The sequence below is a fragment of the Pinus tabuliformis genome, chromosome 6 (genome assembly GCF_031772625.1).
Source record: "Pinus tabuliformis cultivar Carrire ecotype Pingquan chromosome 6, CPIR1, whole genome shotgun sequence".
NCBI classification, from domain to species: domain Eukaryota; kingdom Viridiplantae; phylum Streptophyta; class Pinopsida; order Pinales; family Pinaceae; genus Pinus; species Pinus tabuliformis.
This window is the reverse complement of record NC_142292.1, coordinates 197,917,387-197,929,750: the sequence shown is the minus strand read 5'-3', so window position 1 is coordinate 197,929,750 and position 12,364 is coordinate 197,917,387. Positions and strand designations below refer to the sequence as shown.

General features: G+C 36.9%; 1 protein-coding gene across 1 annotated transcript; it reads left to right on the top strand.

Moving 5' to 3' along the window:
• The first annotated feature begins 2,070 nt into the window (after positions 1-2,070).
• LOC149258144 (uncharacterized) lies at positions 2,071-2,493 on the top strand. The gene has a single exon (XM_089402502.1). The coding sequence runs from the start codon at positions 2,071-2,073 to the stop codon at positions 2,491-2,493; it is 423 nt and encodes a 140-aa protein (XP_089258628.1).
• Positions 2,494-12,364: the final 9,871 nt, after the last annotated feature.

Sequence of the window (12,364 nt, the reverse complement as noted above, 5' to 3'; positions counted from 1 at the left end):
ACCCCATTTAAATAATTCTTTGAGCCAACAATAAAACCAATTTTAAAACCATAAATTTATAATAATTATTTATTTCAAAAACTATTTGACTTAATTACATAATGACTTAAAAAAACTAAATAATTTCCCTACCCCATTTCTAGTCCCAAAAAAAAATAAAAAAAAATTCATAATTATTATTCCTACTAAAGTCATAGTGTGAATTCAATATCATTAATCAATAAAAACTAAAACTATTCACTTTTAAATAATTCATTAATTTTTTTAAATATCATTTAATATAATTTTAAATCACTTTTTTATCATTAAATTAAAATATTAATTTTTTAAAAACCCCCAAAAAAAACAATAACCACTAAAATTTTTAACCTAAAATAAAAATACAAATATTTATCTAAAATGGTCGCAAACCAAAAATTATATGTACTAATCTTAAATAACAACAAAATCTAAACTAACAAAAAAATATGACTTTGTCCAGGCAAAAAAAAAACAGCAACAAAAAACAACTATATACCCCACATGGTAAGGAGTAATAATAACATACCCACAAAATTCAAATCCATATACTTATCTTTGTACAATCATTATAGTCCTTGAAGCATGGTATTTTTCATTATTGTTCTTGAAGCACTATATTGAAGTGATATCTTACTTTGACTCATATCCATTATTGTTCTTGTACCATCATTATCCTCCTTCTGGATAATATCAATGTGGATTCTATAAAGCTGCATACATAACTCCATTTAACCCAATATATTGGATAAACTATTATTTACCATTCATCCATATATATATATAATATATTTTTTAATAATTTTTACTATTTTATATTTTTATTTTTGAAATTTTTATATATAACGTGAGTTATATAGTAGTTAGTACATGTCATTTAGTTTAAATATAGTTTAATTAAACAAACAATAACAAAGACAAAAATTTTATCACAAAAATAAAACAACTAATAATATATTGTATTATTGAATGTGATCACAAAAAATTAAGAAATATGATTAATTAATATGTTTCTATTAAGATACATATATTTATATGTGTGTTTTATTTTTATTAATATATATAATTGTTCATAATAAAATTTATTAAAATATGTTTTTAATATAAAAATAAGTCACCTCAAATTGAAAACACTGTGAAAAAATTATAATTCATGAAAATAAAAATAATAGAAAAAAAAAAAATAAAAAGGAAATAAAACTAAAAACACAAAATTAGTAATTAATAGAAATGAAAGCTATTAAAAAACCTATACTAAAACCTCAACCAATTATTTTACAAATAAATAAATTTAAATAATAATAAAAAATAAATTCCTAATACTAAACTATGGATAAACATCATAAATTTTTGAACAAAAATAAATTAATACTTAATAAAAAAAATATGAATTATACTATACCAAAAACTAAAAACTAAATAAATTATACATATAAATATTAAAAACTTTATTTATATGAGGGTTTGACGCGGAGCAGTGGCGAATTGCAGGGTTCCGAAGATCAGGGTAAAGGAAAGCGTGCCTCTGGAGACTGAACAAACCAAGGATTGTAGAAAAGAAGGAACAGGAGATATAAAAATCGGAAGGAACTGAGAGATCCCCCCCCCTTCAAAAATATAGTAGCAGGGGAATCAAGCAGAGACGGAATGCAAGGGGGCTTAAAGAAAAACAACAGAGACACGCCAGTACTGGGAAATAGATGGCAAGCAGGACTAAATGGCAGATGTCTCCCAAGAGCACTGAAAAAACCCAGGTATGTAATCCCAAACAACAGACTGGAAGAATATAGGTGTTATATGAGGGATCACGCTTTAATTTGCAAATTTATAGGGTTTTGGCCGTCATAAAAGGATCTATTTAAATGGATTCAGCAGAGGTGGAAACCTAAAGGACATATAGACATAAAATTAGGAGCAAAGGGTTTTTTTACAGTCATATTCTCTAACCTGGAGGACAAGGAAAGAGTTTTCGGGGGAGGACCTTATTTTATGAATAGTGCGGGCCTTTTCATGCGTCATTGGGAGGACTGTTACAATCCAGTCAAAGAAAAAATGTTAGCAGCCCCCATTTGGATCAGACTGTTTGGTTTACCAATAGAGTTTTGGGACCCTGAGATCTTAGAAGGAATAGGCAACACAATTGGAACATTTGTCAAAGTAGCCGAGACTACCAAAAGAGGAAGATACACATCCTATGGAAGGATATGTGTATATATGAATATAACAGAGCCGCTTCCTGAATTTATTGAACTAGAATACCATGATGAAGTGTGGCAGCAACCGGTGGATTACGAACATATTCCATTTCGTTGCAGGCGATGCCATGAATATGGGCATCTTTTCAGACAATGCCAGTTAAACAATGCAGAGGAATCAATGAAGAAGAAGACTGAAAAGGAGAAGTCAACAAAGGTAATGGATGGACTGGACGAGGGCTTCAAAGAAGTGCCGATAAGGAAAAAAAAGGCAAAATAAATGCCAAGGATGCAATTACCAACCAAAACAATACCACTGGAAAATCGAAACAAGTTCAAAGCTCTCCAAGGGGAGGATGAAGAAGTCGAAAAGGAAGAAAGTGATGAGGATAAAATGGAGATATTGAAAGAAGCAAAAGAACAAAACCCTGTTCAGGCAAACTTGGAACAAGGAGGAGAAGAGGCAAACACAGATCTATACAACGAGCAAACTCAAATGGAGGTCGACCCTTAGAAAGATAGAGGAATTGATGAGGAGTCGATCATGAGAGGACTATTACAGGAGTGGAGGAACCTAGACGAGAGATTCATACCAGAAGAACAAAAGCAATTATATAAAGAGATGTTTCAAAAATATAAGGAGAAGGTAGGAACATGTCCGGCAAATCAACCAGAGCAAGCAGGAATGCAAGGGCCTCAGAGTATCGGAATGGGCAGCACTGGCAAAGGAGGGAGGAAAAGGGGGCGACGACCCATGAGTGAAACAATACAAGTGGTAGGAGAGATGTTGGTTAATTCAGGCAGAGTTATACCTCTCTCAGAGGTATTCTAACAAACAACAAAATTGTTAAAATGATAATAACAAGCTGGAATATCAGGGGTCTCAACAGCAAAGGAAAATAGAGATACCTGAGGGATAAGTTGAAGAGAGATAAACCTAGCATAATGATAATCCAAGAAACAAAGATTAACACACAGAAATAGGAAGAAATAATGAGAAAATTCAATACGCATTATGAAGTGATGGGTCAAGATGCAGAAGGCGCGATAGGGGGGCTTGCAGTTTTATGGAACCCCGAAGAGGTTCAATTTGAAAATTGGGTCAGCCTCCCGCGAATCCTTTCAGGAACCTTCAGACTAATAGGATCATCGGAGTGGATAATCCTCTTAGGTGTTTATGGGCCGCACTTACCAAGCGAGCATAGGGGCTTCCTTCAAAACATGGAGAAAATGCGAAGGTTGCTTCCATAGAAGCCATGGATAGTTGGGGGAGATTTTAATATGATTATGACACCAGCGGAAAAACGAGGAGGACTAAGAAGACCAGATCAAGATATGGAAGCCTTCAGGGAGACGATAACGAAGCAAAGACTGGTAGATATCCCCAATATAAATGGGATACATACATGGAACAACAGAAGAGGGGGAAAAAATAAAATTGTGTCGAGATTAGAAAAAATTCTAATCTCGGAGCAAATTTTGAATATGGATATCTTTGTAGAAACAATGATCCTCCCTGCAATAGGCTCAGATCACTGGCCTATCAGACTTGAAATCAGCATCAACTTGACACCAAAAAGACGACCCTTTAGGTTTGAAGCGTTCTGGCTTAGGAATCAGCAATTTTTGCCAAAGGTGGAGGAATGGTGGAACCAAAGCCAACAAAGAGGGTGGAGTAAGATGCAGACCTTCCATCTAAAACTAAAAGAGATCAGAGAAAAGATAAAAATTTGGAATAAAGAGGAATTTGGGAATATATTCAAGGAGCAGCAGCGATTAGAGGACAAAATGAAAAGGCTGCAACAAGAAATTATATCTGAAGGGGGAAGCGAGGAAAGGAGCAGAGAAGAAGGGCTACTGATAAGTCAAATTGAAGAATGGAGAAAACAGGAAGAAATATTGTGGAAACAAAAGTCTCACATAAATTGGCTCCGAGAGGGAGAAAAAAATACAAGATTCTTCCACCAGGCCATGATTCAGCATAGACATAGGAACAGGATTTTCTCCATTAAAAATGAGGAAGGGCATTGCATAATGCAACACAAAGAAATGGAATAGACCCTGGTCAAACACTTTAAAGACATCCTTACGGAGCCTCAGGTGGACAGAGAAACAACCATAGGAAGAATATGTAATGAAATTCCAAAAATGATCACGAGGGACCAAAACTTAGCCCTGATGAGAGCTGCAACCTTGGAGGAAGTGGAGGAAATTGTGAAAGGAATGAAAAAAACAAGGCCCCAGGCCCGGATGGGTTCACTGTGGAGTTTTACCAAGCAGGTTGGCACTTTTTAGGGCAAGACATCCTGGATGTGGTAGAGGAATCACGAAGACATCAGAAGGTATGGCATGGTCTAAAGTCAACTCTCCTCTCTCTGATTCCTAAATCTGCTCACTCAGATTCGGCTCAAGGATTTCGCCCGATTTCCCTTTGTAACGTAATTTATAAAATCATTGGTACTTTAATGGCCAAAAGGTTGAAACCAATTCTCTCTAGTATAATTTCCTCGGAACAAACTGGGTTTGTGGAGGGGAGACAAATTTTGGATGGAATAGTGGTATCTCATGAAGTGGTTCATTCGCTGAAATAGAAAAAGGAAGTGGGTATGATGGTAAAACTGGATTTCTCTAAGGCCTACGATTGTCTAAATTGGAATTACCTAAAATCAATCCTAATGGCATTTGGATTTTGCAATAGATGGGTGAGTTGGATTTATGAGATGGTATCAACTCCAAATTTCTCCATCCTTTTAAATGGATCCACAACCTCAATGTTCAATGCTACAAGAGGACTGTGGCAGGGAGACCCTATATCACCATTCTTGTTCATAATTGCAGCAGAAGGCCTAGGAAGATATCTCAAAAAAGAACTAAGGGAAGGAAAAATCAAGGGATTGAGACCATGGGGAAATAACCTTCCAATTACACACTAGCAGTTTGTTGACAACATCATGCTTGTTTGTGTTGTTTCATTACGAGAAGTTAAGAGGATAAAACGGATTTTGGATCTTTTCATGGAAGCTTCAGGTACTGAGATTAATAGGGAGAAATCATGCACTTTCCTCTTCAATACACTGGAGGCGATCAAAGGACATCTGACCAGAACTTTGGGATTCTGAGTAGGAGAATTACCAACAAAGTATCTGGGAAATCAATTAGCCTTACACCCTCTAAGAATTGCAAATTGGCAGCAAACGATGGAAAAGCTTAAGAGCAGATTGACAAATTGGGCATTCCGATCTTTGAACATAGCAGGCAGACTTGTTCTTCTTAAATCAACTCTCCAAGCAATTCCTATTTATCCTCTCTCGGTTATGGCAGCCCCCAAAGGAGCATGTACAAAAATGATAGAAATTTTTAGAAAATTCATCTGGGGAGGTCCAAAACAGCAAAAAAAATGGGCTCTTATATCGTGGGAAGGCTTAGCAAAGCATAAGGCAGAAGGAGGCCTAGGTCTTAGGGATTCGGGTACTATGAATAGAGTCCTGGGAGCGAAGCTATGGTGGAGGTGGATGAGGAGAGGAGAGGATCTATGGAAAAAGATCTGGACACAAAAATACTCAATGACTACATCTGTGGAGGACATTCTTAGATTAGAGGAAGTCCCAAGGGGCTCCACCATATGGGACCTGGCAAGCCAAAATAGGGACATTATAAGCAGCATGCTTTCTGGGAAATAAGGGATGGCAATACAACCAAATTTTGGGAGGAAGCCTAGCAGCAAAGAGAGAGATTGGAAGGGCTCCAACTTTTGCAAGACACGTATCAAAGGGCAACAGCAGAAGGGTTACATTATGTGAATGAGTATTGGAAAGAAGAAAGGCAAGATGAGACCTGGAGAATTTGGAGGAATCCCGAAGAATGGGACAATAATGTATATCCTGAACAGAGAATGGTATTTGCAAAAGAAATGGAATCAAGAAGGATAAAAATTAGAACAGACCCGGACATTCTTCGGTGGGGAAGATCAGCAAAAGGCACTTTCACAGTAAAGGAAGCATACTATCTAACCACTCATCAGGTACCAGAAGAGGAGGAACCAGGCTGGAAACAAATATGGAAAAATAAATGGTGGCCAAAGGTAACCTTGTTCGCATGGCTGATAGGGAAAGGAAGAATACTGACATGGGACCAGATTCAAAAGAGAGGTTTCTATGGACCCCCAGGTGTAGCCTTTGCAAACAAGACATAGAAACGCAGGAACACCTCTTGAATTCATGCCCAATCGCCTTGCAACAATGGGTTGAAATCGAAAATCTCTTTGGAAAATCAAACAAGGATCCCCAGGACATTAAGCGAACCATCTTCCAGTGGGGAAAAGAAGTGATGCAAAAGGATTATAATGCCTTGATAAATAATGGCACTTGGAAGCTAGTTAATCCTCCATTAGGAGCCAAACCAATTGGATGAAAGCGGGTCTACAAGAATAAGTATAAATCTGGTGGCTCACTTGAGAAGAACAAAGCTAGGCTTGTGGAAAAAGGTGTTTCACAGAAGGAAGGGGTCGATTAAGGGGAGATATTCCCCCCCACAACAAAATGGGCTACCATCCGAACACACTTTTCCCTAGCAGCTCAGAACGGTTGAAAAGTCCATCAAATGGATGTAAAAATTTCTTTCTTGAATGGAGATCTAAAAGATAACTTTTTTATGTCCCAGCCTGAAGGATTTGTTGTGAAAGGACATTAACATAAATTATGAAAACTTGTGAAATCCTTGTATGGCCTCAAGCAAGCATCATGAGCCTAATGTGAAAGTTTAGCTGAACATCTTCTGAAACTCAACTTCAAACATTATGATCTTGATGATGCACCTTTGTTTGTCAAGAAATTTGGCAAAATATTGTATATCTTTTGGTCTATGTAGATGATCTTTTGATGACAGGAAACAATGAGAGCTACATTGCATCCATAAAGAAGGAATTGAGGAAAGTTTTTGAAATGATTGTTTTGGGCTATGTTCATTACTATCTTGGTACTGAAGTAAATCAACATCCAAAGTCTATATTCCTTTCTCAAAAGAAGTACATTGGATATTTGTTGAATAGGTTTGGCATGGCTAAGTTCAATCCTCTAACTACTCCAATGGAACAAAACTTAAAGCTCACATCCATTGAAAGAAAAGAATTTGAGGATGCAACAAAGTATAGATAGCTTGTAGGAAGTCTCAACTACCTAGCTACTACTAGACCAGACATTTCATTTTTTGTTGGAATCCTCTCCAGGTTTATGCAAAAGCCTTGTGAAGGACATTGATTTGCTACAAAAGGAGTTCTAAAGTACTTGAAGGGAACTCAAGACTTTTCACTCAAGTATATACAGGTGGGCAACTTCATCTTGATTGGATACTCTGATTCAGACTTCGATGGAGACAAATAAACTGGGGTATTTACTTATAGTTATGTTATGAGTCTTGGATAAGGAGTTGTCTCCTAGAGATCACGCAAACAATCAGTTCCAGCAGATTCCACAACAGAGGCAGAATATGTGGCAGCAGCTGAGACAACAAAAGAAGTTGTGTGGCTTAGGAAAAATTTGGAAAATTTGCAGCTAAAACAAGTACATTCCACTCCACTCATGAATACAAAATACCATCTGATTTGACATCATGTTGAGGATAAGACAATCCATCTATGCCATTGTTCCACCAATGAGGAGATTGCAGACATCTTCACCAAAGTTCTTAGAACAGAAAAGCTTGAAATATTCAAAACGATGCTTGGACTCACCAACATCCCTTCAGATTAAGGGGCAGGGGCGGGAATGTTGACACCTAATCATGGGGATTGGGTGAACATTTGTAAATAATGTAAATAATAAATAATGGAAAAGGAAAAGTCATCTGGAGGTGAAACCCAAGCGTCCCTTCCTCATGTATATAACTATGAATGATCTAAATGAATAAACACAGTTGATTTGAGGAGTTACCTCCTGGTCTGACACTTGCGAATTATGAATGTCATTAAACATTGATTGTAGAGTGAATTTCCTAAGGGTGAATTCTCCTTTCATCCAATAAATGAAAACCAATGAATCTCCAAAATCCTAAATTTGAGAAACTCTTATTACCTAAGCCAACATTTGTTTTGTTGGTAAATGAGTTGTATTTCATTATAGACTAAGAATATGTACATATCATTCTTCCCTAGTTTGCCACCAGGGAAATCAGGCCAATGACAGAACCATAGATTTTTAAGCATCTAAAAAGTATTTTTGTTTGTGAAAACAAAAAATAGTACATCATTAGCATTCTTTAGGCCTAAGGCCAATTGAAACTAGCAAATTCAAATAACTATAGAAATTGTCATAAAATTAACTAGTAGTGAAGTAGGCAACAATCATTAAGCTCCTTATGGTGATTGCAATTCCTCCTCAATGATGGGATCTTTTCTTCCCCTCCATGAGCATTCTAGATTCAAAGGGAGGCCCAAGTGGCCTTCGATTCTTTGAAGACACCAACCCAAACCTTGACCCATACTCTATAGCTCATATAACATCATCAAGATCTCTTGATGAGCTTCATTTTTTTCAAGTAAAACTCTTCCAAGCAACATTTTCAAGTGTCAATAGATGTCAATAGTGAACATGTATTGATTAAGTCACTTGACAGTGTGCTTGATGTCTATTATCCACTCAGTGAAGTTACTAGTAAGCTCAATATCTGATAGGCATTCCCTCTGCATAATGATGCATCTTATGCCTCAACTATCTCTTCTTGAATTTAAAGCAGGTTGTGGTCTCTGTATCATCATGTAAATGGCTCTACACTTTATTGGGCATAAGATTTCATTTCTTGACAATATGAAATTGCCTGGCATGGCCTGGCTCGTCTCCTAGGCATATTGGACTTCCACATAATGCCAAGGTTTAAGATGAGTCTTAGAGAGGTGAAGACAGTGTGGGAAATATAGACTAGAACCTTGAGAGGAAAAAATAAGAGTAAGCAGGATATGCCACAAGATGGGATGGAGAAGATTGATGAGAGAGTGTTGAGGGGTGTGGAGAGTAAGAAGAGACCTCTCCAGAACAACACTGACATCTCAATTCTGCTTCTAAAGAGGAGAATAGAGACATGGGTAGGAAGGACGAAGGGGTAGGTTGGAGGGTGAATATAAAAACCATGGAGGAAAAATAGGAGTCAAAGAGTAGGGGAAGCTTAGGGGATAGTTGAGCTCTAGATCTTGTAGGGAAAGAGAATAAAATCATAAGAAAGGATGGAAATAAGCTTTGCTTTGAATGGAAATAGCTAGATAACAAAGAGATGCAACATTGACCACTAACTTTATAGATGAACGTATGATTGACTTGCAAGAAACCCAAAAACCAAGATATTGCAACTATAATCATCAATAATAGAGCTCCATATCAAATAACAACTTGGAACTCAAACTTGAAGCATGCCATGGCTAATTGACGCCCAAGTTGCAGGAATTCAACTTCTTGAAATAACAATTTAACATGGGATGCTAGGTTGGTAATGAGACACAGAGTCTCGTCTATAGCCCTTCTCCTTTTCCTCCACGCCTTGATATAAATTCCATGGCTTGCAAATCGAAATGACGACAAAACATTATACCAAGTTTCATAACCATTTACCATCTCTGCCACCCTCCACACTTGTGTGCAATTAAAAGCTCTTGAGAGGGTTAGACATGACCCTTGCATTTATTCCTGGTGAGAAGATAGTGATCCCCTCCCCTCCTGTCCCGTCCTCAACACCCCATTTAAATAATTCTTTGAGCCAACAATAAAACCGATTTTAAAACCATAAATTTATGATAATTATTTATTTCAAAAACTATTTGACTTTAATTACATAATGACTTTAAAAAAACTAAATAATTTCCCTACCCCATTTCTAATCCCTAAAAAAAATAAAAAATAAAAATTCATAATTAGTAGGAAATAAAAATTCATAATTATTATTCCTACTAAAGTCATAGTGTGAATTCAATATCATTAATCAATAAAACTAAAACTATTCAATTTTAAATAATTCATTAATTTTTTAGATATCATTTAATACAATTTTAAATCATTTTTATCATTAAATTAAAATATTAATTTTTAAAAAAACCCGCAAAAAATAAAAATAAAAATATTTATCTAAAATGATAGTAAACCAAAAATTATATATACTAATCTTAAATAACAACAAAATCTAAACTAACAAAAAAAAATATAACTTTCACGAAAAAAACAAAAAAAACAACTATATTCCCCACATGGTAAGGAGTAATAATAACATACCCAAAAAATTCAAATCCATACTTATCTTTGTACAATCATTATAGTCCTTGAAGCATGGTATTTTTCATTAGTGATATCTTACTTTGACTCGTATCCATTATTGTTCTTGTACCATCATTATCCTCCCTCTGGATAATATCACGTGAGGATTTTATAAAGCTGCATACATAACTCCATTTAACCCAATATATTGGATAAACTATCATTTACCATTCATCCCCATATATATATATTAATATTTTTTAATATTTTTTATTATTTTATGTTTTTATTTTTGAAATTTTTATATATAACGTGAATTATATAGTAGTTAGTACATATTATTTAGTTTAAATATAGTTTAATTAAACAAACAATAACAAAGACAAAAATTTTATGACAAAAATAAAACTAATAAAATATTGTATTATTAGATGTGATCACAAAAAATTAAGAAATATGATTAATTAATATGTTTCTATTAAGATACATATATTTATATGTGTGTTTTATTTTTATTAATATATATAATTGTTTCTAATAAAATTGATTAAAATATGTTTTTAATATAAAAATAAGTCAACAAATAAACTCGGAATTTGATCGGTGGAAGGAATGGAGCGTGCAGGCGATTTTTCTCCAGCCTTAGGGTTTCAGGTTAGGATAGCTGCCGCCGCTCGCTGGTTCGCGCCGCCCTGGAGGTGCGGCCACGGTTCTAAGCGTAGGGAGGTTTATGCGGATTTACCCTGTGATGGAGTCGGAGTTTGCATGGTCTACAAAACTGTCCCGCCAGACAGCGACGCGTTGTTCTGCAATGGCGGCGTTAGCTCCTGGCATATGCAGTGCCTGAACCCTCCTTCGATGGCTCCCCCTACCGGAGATTGGTTCCGTCCCGAATGTCCTCTCCCAATTCAGGACAACCATTCTCAACCTGTCGGTGTTAATAAGTTTTCCAGCGAGCCTGATGACGATTTGATAAGCCAGATCAGGGCGATCCGGGCGAATCTGAATCTTAGCGAGGATGAGAAGGCAAGGAAGAGGCAAGAGCTCCTGGCCAGAGGATACTCCAAGCAGCAAGGAAGCGGCGGCGAGGTCAAAGGTTCCAATCGGGAGGCCACGCTGAAAAAGAAGCTGGAGATGTTCGACGAGAGCTTGAACTACGCTTTTTGCATGCAGCTACCCAAGCGACCCATTAAGATCGGCCAAGATCCTGAAGGCCTGCTCCCCAGGATGGGAAATAACTACGGCAGATCTGCTCTAGGAAGCTCAGGAAGCCCTGGCATTGCCTCATTTCAGATCCAGATCAAGCTTATATCTGGCAAAACCCTGCTACAATGGGTGAGAGCGTCGGATCTAGTGCAAGACCTCAAGCAGGCTCTGGAAATCAAGCTGGGGATTCCCTCTGCAGCACAACGACTTCTCCACGAAGGTAAACAACTCGAGGATCTCTACCCCCTGTTTTTTTACAACATTCAAAGAAATTCCACCATTGCTCTCACCCTTCGTCTAAGAGGGGGCGCTACAGGACAGTCATCCTCAGCTAAGGCGTTTTCTTACAAGGATGCTGTCCATGCTAAGATACCTAAGAGAACAGCTCCACCTGCTCAAGCTCCCAAGCCTTTCCTGGTGGATAAACTGGAGGAAACCCCCTCCATAGAAATAAAGCATCCATCGCTGGATGAGCAAACCCAGCATTTTGCGGAACATGGCATTATCTGCAGGTTTAATGGGCTATGGCCACGCACAACAGACCTCTACCAATGGATCCAATCTAACTGGACCAACAACTGCAAGGTTCTGCTATGCTCGAAGGGATTTTTCATCGTAGTGTTTGCCTTCGATGAGGACTATCAAAAAGCCTTAACTGGTGGCCCATGGTTCTGGGGTGCAGCTGGTTTATTCCTCACTCCTTGGTTCCCAGAT

Coding starts and splice junctions, on each gene's coding strand:
- LOC149258144 (XM_089402502.1), top strand. CDS start 2,071: ATGTTAGCAGCCCCCATTTGGATCAGACTGTTTGGTTTACCAATAGAG.